General features: G+C 41.6%; 1 protein-coding gene across 1 annotated transcript in view; it reads left to right on the forward strand.

Moving 5' to 3' along the window:
* CRB1 (crumbs cell polarity complex component 1) overlaps nt 1–20983 on the forward strand; it is a 147094-nt gene extending 126111 nt beyond the window's left edge. The window contains exon 13 of the mRNA XM_058669688.1: nt 20768–20983. Within this exon, the coding sequence (XP_058525671.1) occupies nt 20768–20983 (216 nt within the window). The remainder of the gene's footprint in view (nt 1–20767) is intronic.
* The last annotated feature ends 566 nt before the right edge of the window (nt 20984–21549 follow it).

Here is a 21549-nt window from a genome sequence, read left to right on the forward strand (position 1 = left end):
ATGCACAGTTATCATGTGGTTCAGTGGGAACCAAGACCTAGCCCAACCCATTCTACACCTTCTCTGGCTCTCAGGAGTCCCAGTGGGTGCTGGAGACTAGCCTAGTCTGGCACTCCCCAGACCTGATCCACACCCATGCCAGGGGAGACTGCAGACATGTCCAGCACAGCCCACTGCCCCCATTCTTAATCTTGCACTCACCAGTGGGAGCCCCAACCCAGCCAGGGTGTTGTCTCTTTAGCTTCCTTAGGTTTGTCCTAGTCACAGATCTTGCTTGTGCCAATGGAGATTGCTGTTCCATATGGGTGTGCCCACTTACTCCCCCACAGATTTTACCTCCAGACCTGATTCACTCACATGCTGGTTAGTGTCATGGCCCAGCCTCATATTACCCGTTCCCTGTTCCAACTCTCACTGGCAGGTTCCATGATGTAGCTATGCAAGTACAGTAGTCTTGTCCATGGAAGTCCCTCAGAAGTCATTCCTCATGTGCATATGAAGCCTCAGGTCCCTGCTCACCCCACCTGTGCCAGCTGCATTGCTACAGCCAGCAGAACTCAAATCTTGAGCCTCCTGCCCTGACCAGCCTGAGTTCTGCTGGTCACAACCACATGGTGGGCAGAGCTAAAATCCCAAGCATCCAGCCCAGACCAGCCCGAGTTCTGCCATAATAATATCTTCTATGTTCTTGCATGATACAGGGGATATCATGTGGTCTCTACTCTCATCAGCTACTTTCACATTCAATATCCCTGTTTCCTAACAGTGTCTCATAAAGTTAGGTTTCAACATATAAATTTGGTGAGGTATGACACAAGGCCTTAGACCAACATGGAAACATCTTTTGCTTAAAAATTTTTTTTAATTTATTGACAGAGTTACAAAGAGAGGGAGGGAGAAAAGGAGAGAGAGAAAGAGAAAAGATCCACTGATTTACTCCCCAAGTGGCTGCGACTGCCAGGAGCTTCTTCCAGGCCACCCAGCACCTGGGTAATCCTCCGCTGCTTTCCCAGGTACATTTTCAGGGAGCTGGTTGGGAAGCAGAGCAGTTGGGTCTTGAATGCGACCAGTACGGGATGCTGGCATTGCAGATGGTGCCTTTACAAGCACAACACTGGCCCCAGGGCAACATATTTAATGATTGGTTATTATCAATAAAATTCTGCAATCATAATCAGAGTTATTCTTTAATATTGGAACTGAAACCAATACAAATTGCTCATTGTTCTAATTTTTTAAATGAATCTTGACAGGAAATTTTCACTGAGTAGGAATTTGGGGAGTTTTTTTTTTTCTAAACTAACATTAAATACTATTCTTTGGTTCAAGTTTTAGTTTCTGCTCATTAAAACTTTTCTCTAGGCATAAGTTATGCACTAAGTTTTGCCTTAAGCTCTTTTTAAAAGTTTCATCTGAATCTTTTTGAAGTTCTTATTCATTAATTAAGGACTTTCAGGTCCATGATCATCTCCCCATTTCTAGCAAAGTACCAAAGACATGTTTGGGTCTGGAAAGGTTTGAATATATTCAGATTAATCCTCACTTCAGTAAAACTGAGCAAAGTCCCAGGATCAGCACTACAAACAAACAACAAAAAAAGTGCTGGTACAACAGCTTGATGTTATTATTAATTATCTTAAAGTTTATCAAACTAACCATTGGCTTTAGTTGGCGTAAAAGTTTCAGGTTGTGTAGATGAACACTCCTTTCATCCCATTCTGAGCAGTTAACGGCTTGAGCATTTCTGATCAGTGCAATTTATTTTCAGACCCAAGTCAGAAGATTATGGAAGCAGGGGTTCAGCAGCCCGAGGAGAGTTAGCCAAGTGCACAGGAAATCACTCCTGCCCAGCCGCATGACTGGCGTGTGTTGGGCACCTCTTTGCATCCCGAGCAGTGCCTTCGCTGGCATCCAGGTGCCGCCTCAAGGAGCTATCAACATGCAATGTCTCACTTCATCTCAACCCTGGCTGCTTCGCTTATCTCTGCTTTATACATGCAAAATGGAGGCTCAAACAAGCTGTTACACAGTTCATCTAACACAGTCTTTATTATTTTTTTCCTTCTCACATATAACCTTGTTTCTAATTTATACAACACAACATTTAGAGATTAATTTTTAGTAGACTACCCTGCCAGAACATTCTTTAAATATTAAGGTTTCTTAACTGTCTAAAATTAGTTACCATCATATATCATGTAGTTTAGAAAAACAGACGTTTTTCCATGAAATCCACTATGTCCAGGGAATTGTGAGAAATTTTCTTTCCAGGAGGCAAATGAGGACTCCAAATGTGAAAAAGATTATAAAATGTGTTCTGTGGCCTTAGTGGCTCACAGGATCTGTTTATTTTTACCATGAAGTCCTGTGAATACCAAATACAGTCACAGCTGGTAATATGTAAATTATCCTAATTTACAGTCTCTTCATGTGAAAGGTTGTGTGTGTTTGGATGGTGTAACTGCAATGCCACTTAATTACCAAAATAGATGCTCTTAAATTATAGAAACCAACATAAACACCTTGACTTGAAAATGTGTTTGCAGAACCCTCAGTAATGGCGTCAAGCTTCACATCACCTTGTGAGGCGAGTTGCAGAGGTGAAACTTCGAGATGCAACTGTGCATAATTAGTTTTTTGCCTTGAAACATAAAAGGAGTATTTCATAGCATCCCACCAGGGTTGGGGAGCCCAGGGTGCTCATTCCACAAGTGTAGATATACCTTTGTAGCGAGCCATTCTGTAATGCACAGGGCCTAGGATGGATTATGAGAGCTAGGAAGGTGATGTAGAGGATGGATTATGAGAGCTAGGAAGGTGATGTAGAGCTATGTAAGCATAAAGGTTCTGAGCAGAGAGCACTTTCAGAGAAGTACTCTGTGAGGTGGAGTGCAGCGTCCTGCGCATTAAGACACACGGGGCTGTTATCAGGAATATTCCTTGGTTCGATTTCCTGTCAGTGATCTCTTCACTGAAATTCCAGTGATCACAGATTGCACAATAGTTGCCAGCTCCTGCTCCATTCTCTTGATTCAGAGTGAGGACATGTAGATCAGGCTCAATATAGACTCTCTAGAGCCTTCCCTTCCACCTGGCGAAAGCAGCCAGTGCCAACCAGCCACTTCAAGAACTCTTACGAATGGTGTTCATGAAAACTGCATTTGCTTTACAATGTCATTGCCATTTGTCAATTCTTGCCAAAGAACTGAGAGCACCTATGAAATGTCATGAACCCTGAACTTGACAGGAAGAAAAGAGTGTTGCATTCTTTTAATATAGGTTTCCAAATGCGGAAAAGCATGTCTTGAAATCACACATTAAGCCTGGAGTCTATCAGGCCATGAATGGTAGGAGCCCATGGGACAGAATAAGGCAATCAGAATTTTTGTTATGCAAACTAAAAGGTATGTTCTTCTTGAAAAAAAGAAAGTATTAATATAAATACAACGGATTTCCTTTATTTTGAAGATACAGTATGTTCTTATAAATAAAAAGTAATTTTTTTAGCATGTATACACATGTAATGCTATCTTTCTTGGTTTTGTAGTGTAGGATAACCTTTCTGAATTCAACATTTTATAGGCAATAACGTGCCACGCATGCACAATGGGACAGTTGAGGTATAAGTGGTTACTATATCATTATTCTCATCAGCTGGCATTTACTGAATTCAGACACTATATACCTTGGTTAATTTATAAATGATAATGTCACTATAGTTTTCACATAAATAATCTGTAGATAATTGTTTTTATGTTTCACCTGAAAGACAATGGAAGCTTTTTAACTTGGTGTAATCCAAGCAACAAAACAATTGCCCTTTCCCACACTTGTGGAAATAGTGAATTCTTTTGGCAGTGGGTAAAATACGATAGGCTTCTTTAGTGTGTCCCTAAATGTGCCCCTTTGTCCTTCAAACATTATGGGCTTCTTTAGGCAGGCAGAGACAAAGGAACCTGCATTCTCTAGGGAGCTGGGTGCATGTATTCTGGCATCCAAAAGGATTAGCTACCTTTACAAGGAAATTAGGAAATAGTGGGATAATTTTAATTATGCATAATTTTGAACTTTCCATCAAAGTCAAATTGTGCTGATGTTAGTCAAACCTAATCTAGGCATTGATTCAAGAACCTGCTGATGGAGTGAAAATACACAGAAACTTGTTAACAAGAAGTACAATTATCTACAACTCAGCAAATAATGCCAGGGTGTCATAGAAAGTGCTGAGCTCAGGCATCCCTCAGCCAATCAGCTTCTTCCTCTGCTTCTGCATTAATATTTACAGTTGGAAGCAATACGTGGCTGCAGACCAAGCGCTGTGCCTAGGAAGGGAGTTGTTGGCTTGCTACTTGCTCCCTGACACTGCGCAGCCCTGAAACAGCTACTTCGTTCACCATCACCCGAGAATGCTGTGCTGAAACTAGAGGGTAGCACATGGCTGCTTGGGAGAAGCAGCAATCCTGGGAGATTTTCTGCCTCATTTAGTTGGTTTATTTACTGATAGACATGCTGAGTGTTAAAAGCATGGACTGTGAGTTGTGAATGATGAGTTCCTTTCTTTGTTCTCCCACTGAAATCTTTCAAGTCTGTGCAGGTGCTGCAGAGGCAGCTTGGTGCAATCCCCCACTGTGTGCTGGGCTCCTTAGAACTCACTCCTTAAAACAAAACCCTTGAACCCATAGGCTTGCTTTGCTATTTGTCTTTTTTTTTTTTTTTAACCTTTCAATTTGGCAGGGAGTGAGGGGTTGGGCAAAGAGAATATAAACAAAGAGGTAGAGACAAAGAGGGATTTTCCATCCACTGGTTCCTTCTCAAAATGCCTGCTACAACCTTAACTGAAGTCAGGAACCTGGAACTCAATCCTGTTTTCTCACATAGGAAGCAGGTACCCAAGTGCTTGGGCCATCATCTGCTACCTACTAAGTGTGAATATTAACAGGAAGCTGAAAGGGAGAGTGAGGCTGAGACTTGAACCCAAACGTTCCAACAGGGAGTGTGGGTGTTCAGGTGGTGCGTCAACAGCCAGGACCCAATGACTTGCCGCCAGCTTACTTATGACAGCTTACTCTTCCATGCAAACTCCTAAAAAGTTAAACAAACATCATAAAGCAGACAAGCATGACTAGTGGTGTGAACAGTACATATAGTAAGGGACTCTTCCCTCAGTGTGTAAATATGCCAACTAAAGGTAAATGAAATCAATGGGTAGATTTGGAATTACTTCTACATAGTACTTGTGATACAGTTGTGTGCAATTGGAAAAGTGTAGGTGATTTGGATACCATGTCTGCTGCTCACCAGCTATTAACTGGAAAAAGTTTTACATAGTCTTTAAATACAGGCATTGAGTTTATTTAACCTGTCATCCCAGGTTGAAATAACCTAAAACTAGGAAAAGAATCCTTGAAAATAGTTGCAAATAAATTTTGGTGAAAGAGGACACCGAAGTCAACTGCTAGAAGGCCAGCTTCTAGGAGGCACATATGAACAGACCATCTTCTAGCACAGTCTCCACTCAGGGCCACCAAACCAACAGCAGGATGTGTTCTGAGCAAGCCCTGTCAGACGCACGTGTGCTTTCGACTGGTCGAGCTCCTCCTGGGTGGTTGCATCCACGTCCCAGCAGATGGCTTCCTTTTACACCCAGAACTGTTAGTGGAATGTAAATGCATATCCTCACAGCACCGAAACTACCAAGACTGTGTGTTTAATCTGCACTGTGCAAGCAGGATGACCCTGAAAGGAACATGAGCACAGAGCTCCATGTAAGAATTGGCATCAAGCCTTGCCAACAGGAGTGGGGAGGGCTTCTCAAGCCTGGTGACAAATCGCTGCTTTCTCTCTGAGGCTCCTCTCACTGCCAGACCCCTGAGGACAAGCAGTCTAAACAGTGATTGAACAGAAAAATTATAGACCCAAGGGAGAGGTTTTTAAAGGAGTGGAGTGTTATTCTGGGGTGTGGGAAATAGAAGAAAGAGTTGTGCTGTACCACAAAATTGAGGAAGCTTAGTTTACAGTTTGGGTTCTTAATGCTAAGTCCCTTTGGTAATTAAGAAAACCAAATGTCTGTGCTTCAAATCATTTAAGAATGGGCTTTTAACAATTACCTGAAGTTCTGAAAAAAAAAGAATGCAAATAATTCAAATGTCAATATGACAAAGAAAAAGAAAATATTAAGGATTACTTAGAGGAAATCCTTTATGTTTTGAAACTATCAGCATAAAAATATACAGCCAAAATCAAGTTACTTGCTAGATTAGCTCATTTCTTCTTAAGTAGGTCTCTGAGATGGGTAGGAAGCTGAGAGCATGACCTTTCTTTTATTCAGTTGTCCACGAACAGCCAGAGACATAAAGAAGGATCTCATGACTATGTGTGTGTCATCCTAAACTATTTAATAAAATTCAGCTATATTATCTGATCTAACTTTATGATAACCTATTAAACTTTGTGCTAAACTGATACATCAAACCATTTTTTGTCTGGAAGTATTTTTTAAAGAATAGGAAAGTATTGTTGGTCATTCTTTAGATTGTGTTCAACAGGCATTATATGAATTGCCCAGTAGTAATGTAAACATAGTCCTCCCCTCAAAAGTCATGATGTTGAGAAGTGAGGTACACTTAGGATGAACTGAAATGTTAGGTTTGGGAGTATTTTTTAATCCTTATAATTTTAAATTCTATTGACTTTTGCCAAATGATTTATTTGAAATTTGAAAGCCCAACTTTTGAAAGAATGCTTTAGTTTTAAAACAAAATACATTTTCAGTAAATCCTCCTTGTCTGAAGGTTTCTGCCTTTGTTAGTTGTCAGGTATCTCGGTGTTACCAGGTGTTGCGCACACATGGAGTCCAATGATGCTCACTGCAGGTCCTCCCAGCCTCCCTCCTGACCTTCCAGGGCTCTTCTCGGCAGGGACATACCAAATTTCCAACTGTTTCCCAGCCAGAAGGCTGTGCAGTGAAAGCCTTCCTGTACAAGCGTGGTGCACATCTTTCATGTCTCAGGCAGAGTCTGAAATGGAAAGTCTGTTGATTTGATGTAAACTGACAGTGACAACAGAAATAGCTACTCCTGAGATTATTGAAGAGAAAGTATGGGCGATAGACGTTCATCAACGAAGCAAGAAGAAAAGGTTTTCATTTCTATGCTTGCCTTTTAAAGTAAGAATAGAGTAAATGGCACAATAGATTATATAAACAAGGACCTCAGTGACAAGTTGTCAGAGTTGAAGCAATATATTTTATATGGGTGACTTGACGCCATGCTTTATCACCTACAGAAAGGGAAGCCAGTTTGAGTCTGGTCAATAAAATACAACCTCCAGCGTTAGGTCAGAGGCAAAGCTGACATGGTATAGCGGAATCCGGTGATTTGGTATCTTTCTACTGGGACACAGCAGGAGTTGGCACTGCCACCATCTGGGGTATGTCCCGCACCTAAGCTCTATTTGATGAATAAACACTTTCCCAAGGATGTCAGAAGCCACAATGATGTTTGTGATATTGTGATGCAGTTCATGCTCCAGTAATTTAATGCAGCTCCAAGGTATAAGAGGGGCTTGTGATCCAAAAGCTGGATTTACTGCTGGCTCACAACTGTTGAAAATTAAGCTACATGTGCTGCACGTTAGGGGTTACTAGGGTAACTCATTAGAGGGGACTATTTTTTCAGAGGCTGAAATCTTTACTGAATTACTGAAAGACTTATTTGAGTGTAGATTTGGACCAAATAGTTTTCTGATAAGTTGGCCGTAAATCCTCAGCAAAATAAGCTTGGTGTTCTCAGCATATCTGTTGGCTTTTTGATCATTTTTATGGCTTTCCGTTTGCTGGTCAAATTATCCCTATATGCTCCTACAGCTCCTCTGACATGGATTAAGTCAACATAAACCAATAAACTTTCATTACTTTGGCAACTGGTTTTGATTTGGGGGCAATAAATATGATGACACCAACTAGATTAGCTCTGCCAAATCCTGAGTGATAAGCCATAGGATGTCAGACATTGGTCTGCTTTCCTCCATAATGTATGAAGCCTCCACAGCAGCTTTCAGCAAGCTGAAGAAAGATCGAGAAAAGAAAGAAATCTGAATGAGCAAAAAGGTTGGTTTCTAGGTTGCAAATGGTGATGCCAGTGAGACGTAAGAAAGTCCATGATCACCCAATGCTGTTGATGCTGTGCTAGGATCTAGCAGGCCAGAGATGGGCCAGATACCTGCGTGCACTGACATGTGATAGGATCCATATCCTGAAGTCCTTGAGAGAGACACAGCCACCAGGGTGAACATGATTTACCTGCAAACAAGTGTGGAGGATCAGTAAGATCCAGAAAGGCACAAAAAGAGAAAAAGCCAGATCTATAAAGTAGTTAAAAGGCTTATTTCTATTATAAAAATAATTTTTAAAATAGTACTTTCCTAACCTTTTTAGGAAAAACAGACCTAGAGAGAATCAGGGTAATGGTACAATGAACAAATCTATGTCATTCACCCAAATTCAGCAACTTTTTGACCTTTTGCTAACTTTGCTTCATCACTTTCTAGACACATCATTTCTGCTTCGGAACCATTAAAAAGTAGGCTGTAAATGTTCTCACACTTTACACTGTGTAAACTACTCATAATTTGAACTGAGATGTCTGACGATGCTTCCTGGGGAGGACAGGTTTTATTTTGGTTTGGAGTTTGGGGGTTTACAATATTGGCTGCAACAGTCACAGCTGGCCTGGTTCCAACCTGGGGGCCAAGAGCCAGAAACTTCTTCCAGGTCTTCGATCCAGGTACAGGGTCGCAAGCACTTAGATATTTTTCTACTGATTTCCCAAGCACATAATCAGGGAGACGGATTGGAGGTGGAGCATCTGAGAAATGAAACAGTGTCCTGGTGGGATCCTGGTTGCCACAATATAGGATTAACCTTTGCCACAGTGCCAGTCCCATCCCAAGAAGACCTTAATAGTGTAATAAACATAGCAAACAGAACAGTGAATATTACAAATATGTGAGACAATAATCAGCCATTTTGTGCAAAGCATTTTTACTTTGTTTATTTACTTATTTATCATCAGAAAGCTTCAGCATTGGTACTTATTCCTTATAGTCCTAAGGCAAGCATTAGAATTTACTATAATCATGATGGGCAACAACAACACATTCAAATGCATGTTCCATTCAAGCAATTCTCAAATATGTGCTGGCCCTGGACATTGCTGTTAAAAGACATGAGGGAGGGTTGTTGAGTCATGTTGCGTGTTATTCAACATTTCATTGCCATAATGAGATATCCAAAGCAGAATGACTTTACACAAAGGTTTGTTTGGGACATTTGTTTCACAGTCCTAAATTGGGCGGGTCTGACCAGTTTCTTCGATCCCTCTTAGTGCCATTTTTTTTGATGGAGTTTCCCATGATGCTCATGGTTGTATGGGGTCTTACATGACAAGAAACCTGAAACATCTGTGATTCTCTCTCTCTCTCTCTCTCTCTCTCTCTCTCTCTCTCTCCTTCCAAAGTTACTAGGATTCAATCATGAGGGTCCTGCTTTTGTGGCGTAATCTGATCTTTCCACTCACCTCTTGCCACAGCTGGATTTTCACCCTGTTAGTCTATTAACTATGACTTTGGGGTTAAGACTGTTGCATGGGTTTATGGCCAAGTCATATTCAATCCATAGCACATAGAACTTGCCTGGGGAATTATTGCCGGGACACATAGTTGGACTTGTGTACTAAAGACAGGAGAGGCATGATTGGGTAAATTGTACCTTTTAAGAAAGAGAAAAGGCATGTGCAAGAGCAGATGACTCCTCCTGGAGAGGTGACAGGGAAAGAAGATTGGTTTCTGCAAAGCAGGAGTTGACTCAGCTGTAACCAACAGTAACACTGACAAAATGGGGGTCATTGATAATGGACCTGGACTCCAAAATTAGCAAGTTATGTTTGATTTTGTTAGGTTTTATGTAGTTCATTTCTATGAACATCTATATCATGTAAGCAAGGTCATTTTTTTTCCTGTAGAGATAAATTGGGGATCAGATCACTGTGCAAGAGAGTATGGCATCTAGACTTAATTCGAACTGTAATACTGCAACTAGGTGGAGGAATCCACCATGGGGGGAGGGCACGGGGAGTGGATGGGGGAATCCCAGAGCCTATGAATCTGTGTCACATAATGCAACGTAATTAATTAAAAAAAAAAGAGAGAGAGAGTACGGCTAGGTGACAATTTAATTACTCATGTGAAATACAGTTACTACACAACCGAGGTTCTTTTCTTTTTGAAAAACTGTGTATTTATTTTTATTTTATGTGAAGAGCAGAAAGAATTCTTCCATCCACTGTTTCATTCCTTAAACTGTTGCAGTAGACAAGGCTGGATTAAACAGAAGTCAGGAGCTCAGCAATCCATCTGGATTTCACACATGCTTGGCAGGGATCACGCACTGCCACCTCAGCATGCACATTAGCAGGAAGCTGATTCAGAAGCAGAGCAAACAAGATGTAAACCAGGCACTCTGCTACGGGAGGCAGGTGTTACAAATAGGAGCTTAGCTGCTTTACCAAATACCCAGCAGTGAGAAAGGTGAACAGAATGGCCAAGAATCTAATGTGAATGGGTGTGGACATACAGAGAAGCAGAGGTGGACGGTAAAACTCTACATGTTAGCAACTCACAATGTTGTGTGACTTACATATTCTAAGCTGCTACTTAGCAGCCACTATTTTCTAAAATAAAAACAAGAAAAAATGGTGGATGAAACACGAGTGTCCATCTAGCTTTTCTAAAACTAAACTGGACCAGAGAATCAAGATGGCAGAATACTGTAAGAACACGTTTAGACAGAGAAACTATTGCCATTGTGAAGCAGAGAGCACACATTCTAGCAAATAGGAGAAGAGAAAACAACAGCAAAGGGGTACCTGGAGACTGACAGACACAGGAAAGCAGCAGACACAATGGTGTTATAGTGCAGTGACTAATACCCACTGGCATTCAGCCAATGGCAATCTGAAATGCACCAGCAGCTGGAACTCCACCAGCAACAAGCTGGAAAGCAACTTTCACCAGGAGCTCAGGAGGTGAGCCCAGACAAAGAACTGCCTGTCCTATAGGTCTGTTGGATTGGACCAGGAGCAGAAACAGAGCAGCAGGTCACAGACAGGCAGTGCGAAAACAGGGTGGATTTCACAGCCCAGTCCACCCCCTAAAGCCGAATCGGGAGACATTTTGTTTAAGGAGGCAAAGGCTATGGATAGTACTGTGCATGCAGGGAGCTGGGAGTAAAATCATTTCTGACTCAGCAAACTGCAACAACATGGCATCCTACAGGTTCCTCCTAAGATAGGTCTGGGTAGCTCTCAGACCTAAGGACCAGCAGATCATGATCTCTAATAGTGGTACATCAGGCATCACTTTGTACAGTGCGGCAAAAGTTTTAAGACTTCAAGGAAACTGTGAGATGCATATGTGCTGAGTTTGTGAGAACTCATTGAGCTCGGTGCATTGCACTGGTCCTACAGGAAAATAATACTGACTATGGCATCCTATAGGTCAAAATAGGTCCATGTGGTCCTCAGACCTAAGGCCAACCGGTTCTGACAAGATCAGCACCACCAACAACCTAGCTAAATAGGACACCTGATGTCTCCCTAATCCTGGGACCTGCTCCAACCAGAAGTGGGAGAAAGTTTGTACAGATGATGGTGCAGCCTCAGCATGGCATCACAGGAGGTGAGACTGGTGAGCCAGGAGTTATGGCTTTGGAGATCATGGTAGAAATCTAACATAAGAACCCAGGCCTGGAACTTACTACAGGGAGTGGCACAAGATATTGCAAACACGAAGCCTTGTACCAATTGCAATAAGTAAAATCGAATGCTAGATCTTTGGGTAACACAGCTTAGAAACCTGCCCCAAAGAGAAGAATCTGATAATGACCAAGAGCAAACAAGACAAAGGCACCATGAATATTACCGAAGACTCCCCTGCAAAGGACTAAAAACATTTGCCAACCTCAGAGTCAACTGAGGAAGACATCGAGAAAATGGGGGATACAGAATTCATAAAACTCAATTAGAAGCACATAGAGCAGGCATTCAAGGTATTAAAGCAGTATATCACACAGGAAATGAATCAAATAAAAGCTGATACTTCAAAAATTAAGAATACAGTGGATTTACAGTGGAGAGTTTCCAAAGTAGAATGAAGCAAGCAGAAAAAAGAATCTCAGAATTGGAAGATGTTTCTTGTCACCAGGAAGAAACAAAAAGCTGGAAGCAGAGCTGGATCAGGCCAAAAAAAGTATTCAAGAATTGAAAGACACTATTAAGAGGCCCAATAGAAGAGTTATGGGAGTCCCAGAAGGTGCAGAAAGAGAAACTAATTTTTCAGATATACTTAATAAAATAATAACGGAAAATTTCCCTAATCTAGAGAAAGAATTGAGAAACAGCACCCAAGAGGGGCACAGAACTCCCAACAGTCTTGATCAAAAGCGATCTTCACCACAACACATGATCATCAAGCTCTCTTCAATCAAGCATAAGGAAAAGATCCTTACATGTGCACTTGAAAAAAATCAATTGACATGTAAAGGAATGCCAATTAAACTCACAGGAGACATCTCACAGGAGACTCTACAGGCAACAAGAGAATGGAGTGACATATTCCAGATTCTAAAAGAAAAAAATTGTTAGCCCAGGATAAGGTTGCCAGCAAATCTTTCCTTTTCCCTTGAAAATGAAATAAAATTCTTCCACAGTCAAGAAAAGTTAAAAGACTTTGCAGTTTCCAAACCTGTTCTACAAATGATACTTCAAGATGTTCTCTTGACAGAGAAGAGGAATAGCACCCACCAAAGCCAAAGGCAAATGGGAAGCAAAATGACAACAGAAGGCTAAATCAATGAACAACCCATTCCTAAAATTACCGGATCAAATTACCACCCATTCATATCAACCCTGAATGTAAATGGCTTAAACTCAGTCAAATGTTACACATTCGTATACTGGATTAAAAAACAAAGCCCATCTATTTGTTGCCTACAGGAGACACATTTCACCAGCAAAGTTCAGCGGAAACTGTATTTCATGAATTTTGATGTTTTTGTTGTTCTTAGTTTTATCTCTTCAAAACAGTTGCTTGTTATTAAATTATTCAATGATTCATAGATCATACAGTATCATCATTTTCTTCAAGAAGGTTCCTAATTTTCTTTTACATTTCTTCAGCAACACATTAGCCATTCAGTAGCATATTGTTTAACTTCATGATGTTGTTAATTTCTTCTTTCTTCCTGTTGTCATTTTGTTTTGTGGTTTTTCCCTTAAGGGGATGTATAGTAACTGTGTAATGGAGACTAACATATCCATCCAGATGTGAAGATACAATGCAGTATGCATCTCTACTTCCAGACTAAAGATGTATTTCCAATGAAACTGTTTACTATATCTTGACAATAGGATGCTGGACTCTCTGCCATTGTCCATGCCCGCAATGATGGACATTGACTGTGTATGAAGAACTATACTTTAGTATTTATATAGGGGAACTCAGTGGGTAGAATGAGGGAATTGAGGAGGTTGTAAGGGAAATCCCAGGGCCTATGGAACTGGATCATAAAATGATAATAATAATAATAAGAAGAAGTAAAATTTAAACACACACACACACACACACACACACTGGTCCAAGAAAATGCTGTGATTCTAACAGAGACAAGAGGGTGATTCACACATAGACACTACAACAAGGAGTACAGACCCAAAGCCTACTCTGTCAAGAGTGGGGACTCTGAGACTCACCTGTAGATTTCTAGCTGCCTTTCCGTGTAAGCAAATGATGTGTCCCATAATTACTGCTCAAAAGCAGGGATAAAAGTTTTTCTGTGAGAATATGTCATATCACACCTCAAATCTCAGCATCATTGAGCTCTGTCATTAATGTCCACAGGAAGAAATCTGTCTTGTTTGGGCTGAAGTGTGAAAACCTGGTGATTGACACTGGGACAGACTTCCAGAAAGTACATTATGTTAGATGGGTTCATTTTCTGTTCTGTCTTTCTCCGACATATATCCAAGGGAAACTTTCCCAGTAGCTACTCCAGCCTCTTCAGCAGAGCCTGGCAATCCCAGGGACAAGTCCTCATCATGACACCTTCCAGGCTGCCATACCCTGCACTGTCCTATCTCAGCCCAGTATGCAACCACCCTGAACAGCAGAGTGGTCAGACAAGGTCACTAAGAGGTGAGCTGGAATGAGAAGACTTAGTGTTGTGCTCCTTGCTTCCAGTAAGGGACTTCAAACATTGCTGACTTCAGTTTGAGCCCCTGGAGTTGACTGGAGCTCAAGTCTGTGTTCTTCTCAAGTTAGGTTTTTACTGGAAGATGAGGCTGGGAGAGCCGGGAAGCACTCAGTACCAGTTTAGCAGCCCCTCCTTGTGCTGTTCCATGCTGCGATTCAGTGGCTTCTTGGGGATGTGGCAGAGGGCTCCGCTACACACAGTCCTTCCTTCATGTCCTTATACCACTTGTTTCGAAGGAGCCTCTAGCATAACGGCCCTCTCGGTGCCAGGACATTTCCTAAGCTTTGTCTTTCAGCATTGTGTTTACTTGCTTTTCCCCTTATAACTGTGAGGTTGACAGAGTATTTATGGTTGGAAAATGGCTACAGTATCAATATTCACTTTAAAAGCAGAGTTATGGCACATGTTCCATATTACTGTGGAAACTCCTATTTCTAACAATTCTCCGAAAAAACCTTGCTTAATAACTCAGATTAATAGTTAATTAATAACTCAGCTAATAACTCAGATCTGTGCTGGGGGTTCTCATCATCCACCAGAACAAAGATCTGCTTGTTGGAGCAGACCTTCTCCCCAACTGTTCTTCAGAGTCTTAGGATGTGGAATATCCCTTTCCCACTTTATTTCAATTTGATGGATCCAAATTAAAGAGATGTCTTTGTTTTGCTTTAGGTATGCATATGGACTTTAAAGATACTAGCATTTTATAAACATTTAATGATTTTTGCATTGATCACTAATTCTCATAAAAGTCTCAGTTTGGTTCTTATGTAACACTAAGCGTGCGTGCACACACACACACACACAGAAGTTCACATGTTGAATGTAATCTATAATCAACTAGCACATTTAAACTTTCTAACTGCCCATCTTAAAATCTCTCTCCACCGAGGGAAGGTAAGGGGACCCACCACCATTTTCAAGTTGGGCCCTGACTTCTAGGGATTCATACAAGTAAACTGTGGTTGGTAATAGCTCAGAAACCCATCCAGGACCTTGAGATCATCCAAGCAAGGGGCACTCTGGGTAGTCATAACACAAAGAGAAACCCTCGATTTTTGTGTGATATTAGTTTTGGTGCACTGGCACTTTTGAGTGTTGAAATATTTAAAAGCAAATATAGCACAGCTAGCATTGACCATGTCAAGCACACAGAATTTATTACAAAAACAAACAAACAAACAAAGCATTTTTGTAGCTCTGCTTCACTCTTTGCAACATGACCTCATGCTCTATGTCTGGACTGATGGCCAAGAGCTTGCTCAGCCTCTCTCATCACCACTTGTGTCCATGCTTGTGGAGTCCAAGAAAGACAGTGGATCCGATGTGGTAACTTTTTGCAATTTCAGCAAAGTGGACTTGTGAGATACCAATCTCAGACTGTGCTTTGCACCAGGATAAACCTTGTATACCTCAGAACACTAAGGCACTTGGAATACTTCTAAGGGTGTGAGTCATTGTCCCACAGGTAAGGAAATGGTAGGTAGAGGTCATAGAGTGGAGAAACTGTATTCAAATCCATCTGTCTGTTGATCAATTCTGTGTTGTTTCCAGAGTCCCTTCTGAATAAACAGTATGAAGTTTTCTGTAATTTTTTTAAGTGATAATGCCTGGTTCAGCACATTCTGGGATGAGAAGGGTGAGAAAGGTTTGACAGTTTCACCTCTGATTACCACAGCATAATCTTGCCTGGGGTCTTCTTGGGGCCACCACCCAGTCAGTGTCAGAATGAACCTTCTTTGGTGATGAGAAAATAAAATGTGTATTTATTTTATGCTACAAATGAGTGTAAATTAATCAGAGTTCATTCCCATTTAAATGCACATTTTAAAAAATTTGCAGAATGACTGAATGCATCTTTTTCTTAGAGAAATAATTTGGCAAGATATTTGTAATTGATTTAGTGTATGTCTTTTCAGAAGAAGATTATTTGAAAGAGCAGTATCAGAAGCTCAACTCACCAAATAGGGCTGGCCTGGAATCACATCCCACATGGGGGAGCCTCCATCATGTGTCACCTCAGCTTCCGTTACGAAAAGAGCCATTCTCGTGTGGTGTATTTTAAGCACAGTTAAAGAATAGCGGGCCAGGACAAGCCTTTCAAACACTGGAATTCAAAAGCAACGGGCCCTCCAGAGGCAATATCAAACCCTACTCACTCAGTTTCACTCCAGAGCTTAATGACATGTCCGATTTGACACACACAGGGGAGGCTTGGAATTGCAATGTTAAGTTTGTGGATTGGCTCCAAGATCCCGAGGAATGCTCCTTTAACTTTCATAGGTAAATAGAATAGGGATTATGATAAATGGATTAGTTATGACTGCTAATATTTTTACATATTGAGAACTTAGAATAGATCAGACTTTTGTGCGTTTTGCACTATTTCTGTACCACAAATCAGAACTTTGGGAAAGAGAGGGAAGATACCACGAATGACATATTAGAACTATTTTACAAATATGCATGGGGGGCATCTTTTGCCCTTACTGTCAGATGGATGGCATTGGTCCATGAGTTCATACAACGCATACTTCATATCATGCTGATTATAGACCTTACATGCTAGGTTTATGATCTTTTTCATTACATGGGAATAAGGAAACCTGACTTTCCTTTGATCCCTGTCTAGCCTCACAGTTAGTTGTAGATGTTAATATCCAGTTTCACAGGTGATGAATATGGGTCACTGAGATGCCAGTGAGTTGCTAGCATTCACACAACAAAGGGCAGCAGCAGCATCCAGCCCAACCCAGGCCCCACTTCTGGAAGCAGAGCACCTCACCCTTGCTGTGGGTAAGGAGTGGGAGAGATAGGCCTGAGACCCATGGCTTTGATTCCTCTGTCAGTCTCCCTACATTTTGGAGGATAGCACAGGAACTATAGACAGGTGTCTTGGTTCCTCACAGGTCACAAACAATGTGAAATAAATCAGCCTTGTGGTTCTAGCAAAAGAGGAAAGAAAGAAAGAAAGAAAGAAAGAAAGAAAGAAAGAAAGAAAGAAAGAAAGAAAGAAAGAAAGAAAGAAAGAAAGAAAGAAAGAAAGAAAGAAAGAAAGAAAGAAAGAAAGAAAGAAAGAAAGAAAGAAAGAAAGAAAGAAAGAAAGAAAGAAAAGAAGAAAGAAAGAAAGAAAGAAAGAAAGAAAGAAAGAAAGAAAGAAAGAAAGAAAGAAAGGAAGGAAGAAAGAAAGAAAGGAAGAAAGAGAGAAAGGAAGGAAGAAAAAAGGAAGTACCCCGGAGTCCCTTTCACTCCCTGGCTGCTGTATAGCCAATGAGAGAGTCTTGGTGGTCAGAGCTTCCCTGGTGTATTCTGTCTCTGTACAAATGAGATTAGAAGGGCACAGAAAGTTGAGAAAATACAGGCAAACCAGGTGAAGTACCCCTCGTCTGTATGTGGACACACCCTTTTCACTTATCCAGTATGGCCATTATCCTACCCTCCACACACACGACAATACAATCCACAGGGCTGATTAAATCATGTGTAACAGTAAGGGTGTGGATTTTGCTGGTTAGAGCCCATGGGCCTACTGTGTCTCAGACTTTTCATCTTTCAAGGCCAAGTCTGAGGCTCTGTTCAGTATCCCCATGCAGTTATCTTTATTGATAAAAGATACAAGTACTTTTCTCCTCTCTGTCTCTCCTCCTCTCTGTATACCTGACTTTGTAATAAAAATAAATAAATCTTAAAAAAAAAAAAGGGCCCAGCGGTGTGGCCTAGCAGCTAAAGTCCTTGCCTTGAACCTGCCCAGGATCCCATATTGGCGCCGGTTCTAATCCCGGCAGCTCCACTTCCCATCCAGCTCCCTGCTTGTGGTCTGGGAAAGCAGTTGAGGATGACCCAAAGCCTTGGAACTCTGCCCTTGTGTGGGAGACCTGGAGGAAGTTCCTGGCTCCTGGCTTCAGATTGGTGCAGCACCAACCTTGGTGGTCACTTGGGGAGTGAATCATTGGAAGGAAGATCTTCCTCTCTCTCTCCTCCTCTCTGTATATCTGACTTTGTAATAAAAATAAATAAATCTTTTTTAAAAAGAGGTAAGTACTTTTAAAAGCATGACTATTTCCCAGTATGGATGGGGAACTATCCTAGCAGGAGTAAACTAATTTTCTCAAAAGTTACTGAATTCTGTAAAACAATACCTATTTTACATGTTTTACATTCCTACAAAGGCACTCAAGCACAAGGACCCAGAAATGTTCACAGTAACATGAGTGGGGAAGCAGCGGAGTGATCATTTCCAGATACCTGCAGTGTCACAGCCTCAGGAGCTTTCTACTTGCAAAGCCCACTTTTCCCAAAGCCAGCCCATGGTCTCCCTATGCACCCTGATCTCCTGTGCGCCCGGGAGTCGTCAGCCATATTTCTTCTGCTCCTCCCCGTCCACAGTCTGGCAGGGAGAGAAACTTGCTTCAGAGCCTCCAGTCATTCTTCTCTTCTTACTCCTGGTTAAGCTTAGACGTGGGTTGTTTTATATCGTGATAAACACTTGTCCTACCTCCATCATCTTGCCCATCCTTGCTCTCTTCCACCCCTCACCCTCTCACCAGATCTGACCCTGTCAATCTCTGCTCTGATCATCGCTGGCTCCTCATGGCCCACAGGACAGGCTTAGTTTAAAGAGATACCCGGATGGTTGGAGAAGGTTTGTCTTCTTTATAGAGAAATATCCACAAACTCTCTATCGTGTCCCAATTCAAACATCACATCTGAGTGTCCTACCGCTTCCCTATATTCTTTAATTTTTAAGATTTATTTATTTATTTGAAAAGGCAGATATACAGACAGGAGGAGAGACAGAGAGGAAGATCTGCTGTCTGCTGATTCACTTCCCAAGTGGCCATAACGGCCAGAGCTATGCCAATCCGAAGCCAATTTGAAGCCAGGAACCAGGAGCTTCTTCCAGGTCTCCGGTGCAGGGTCCCAAGGCTTTGGGCTGTCCTCAACTGCTTTCCCAAGTCAAAAGCAGGTAGCTGGATGGGGAGCAGGGCTGCTAGGATATGAACCGGCACCCGTATCGGATCCCAGCGCGTGCAAAGTGAGGCCTTCAGCCACTAGGCTACTGTGCTTGGCCCCCACTTCCCTATATTCTAAAGATTTTTATTTTACTGTACCTTTTTATTACTAACATTATTTCATCAAAATGAAATTTTCTGCTTGAAATATTTAACTGCCCTGTCATTCTTCAAAGAACAATTACATCTCATCCCAATCTTATGCCACCTACATTTGGATACATTTATTTACGACACATGATAACAAATGTTTATAAAGCATAGTGACTTCTGTCCATGTTCCCAAGTGCACGTTTCCTGCTTTCCCTCTAGCCTCAGGATCTAGAAGTGCCTAACAATTGTTCTGTCTGTATTTTTATTCACTAGCTCAGTAAATTCTCAAGTAAATGGTCAATAGGCATGTTGAATTAATTTAAAAATTGAACTCATAGTAAGTAGGTACAAGACAACAGTATAAATACATTACAGTATTGTGTTCATTTAAACCAAGATATAGGAAACAATTAAGAATAGCACAAATACTTAAATTCTCTGGAATGTTACACAAAGATTACCAAAGCAGTAGATTGCTTTGGTCATATGAATTGCAACTGAGAAGGTAAAGTAGTCTGTTTCTTTCACTCCAAGAGAAATATTTATTTGAAAATCAGCTAACAAAATCTAATAGCAACCACCTCCTTCTGTCTTTTAATATTTCTGTGCAACTCACTCATTGTCTGATGCTACCCTTGGCTAAACTGTCCAGTCAAGGATTGCTAAAGAGCTTTGCAAACACACTGGAACAACATTAAGCCACCCAGTGAGTGCTGGCAGCCCCCATGGTCTCTGGCAGCAGCTGCTCCTGATGGTGCCCTGCCTGCAGCCCTCTGTCGCTGGGTGCTTGGGTTCAGCATTGAGATCACATATTTTTACTGCCATTCAATTGTCACATCAAATCCAAATCAAAAGGATGACTTAGGAAACTGCCTGCAAGGTGCCACAGCCCAGTCCCTCAGGACCTTCCCCACAAGGCCCGACTAATTTAATTTGCTTCCTTAACCCACCCCTCCCTTATCCCACCAAAAAAGATTATAAAGTGACTGATTCCGTACCACAAATCAGAACTTTGCGAAAGAGAGGGAAGATACCACAAATGATATATTAGAACTATTTTACAAATATGCATGGGGGGGCATCTTTTGCCCTTGCTGTCAGATGGATGGCATTGGTCCATGAGTTCATACAATGCATACTTCATACCATGTTGATTATAGACCTTACATGCTAGGTTTATGATCTTTTTCATATTACACGGAAATAAGGAAACCTGACTTTCCTTCAATCCCGGGGTGTTTTCACCAGGTTGGGCGGGTCCAGCTTGCTTTGATGGGTCTTCCTAGGGTAGCTCTGTTGTGCTAAATGTTTTCCTTCACTCTAGAATTCACTTCCCAATTATCTGAATCCTTTTCAGCTGGCAGATGACTTGGTCTCGGACATGCTCCCCGCCACTGGCTCAGTGATGTTAGCCCTGTTACTGATCCTGCTGCTGGCTGCTGTTGCTTCAGTCATTGCTTCCGGCCAAAGGGCAACTCAGGGCACCTACAGCCCAAGCCATCAGGAAAAGGAAAGCTCCCGAGTGGAAATGTGGAGCATGACGCCGCCTCCTGCACTTGAACGGCTGATTTAGTTCCTCCTTTTCCTTTGAGAGATTTGCTCCTTGTGAAGGAGGTGATTGTCCTGGAGGGTTCTTTTTTACTCACCTGGAAACACACATGTGCAACTGGAGCATCCTGGAACCGGGAAGGATTCCTTCGACCTCCTTGAAGACGTTCAGAGTGGCTCAGCTGGACACTTTTGTATATTACATTATATAAGAAAACACAAAACAACATTTGTGCCAGTAATTTCTACCCAATAATGAGCAAAATGATCCTTCTGGAAACCATTTTCGGAGAAAAAGTTGTGCTAGTGCTTGACCTTTTTACAACCTGCGGACAACCTTTTGCTGTGCCCCTCAGTGGGCCACTGCCACTATTTTCAAAGGAAACAATGGCGGGAGGGCCAGTCCACCTTTGCACTCCGCCTCACACAGTGTAAGCTTTTAGTTGCATCCCAGGAATGAAATGGACACTTTTGTTCTTCGCTGATCAAGAGGAAGCAATAGAAATGACCTTTGGCTTTAAAAAATGACTCAACAGCAACAAATAAAAATTGAAATGCCTCTATTCTTCTTTCTGAAATTTTTTTGCACTG

The sequence above is a fragment of the Ochotona princeps genome, chromosome 10, assembly GCF_030435755.1.
Source record: "Ochotona princeps isolate mOchPri1 chromosome 10, mOchPri1.hap1, whole genome shotgun sequence".
NCBI lineage: Eukaryota > Metazoa > Chordata > Mammalia > Lagomorpha > Ochotonidae > Ochotona > Ochotona princeps.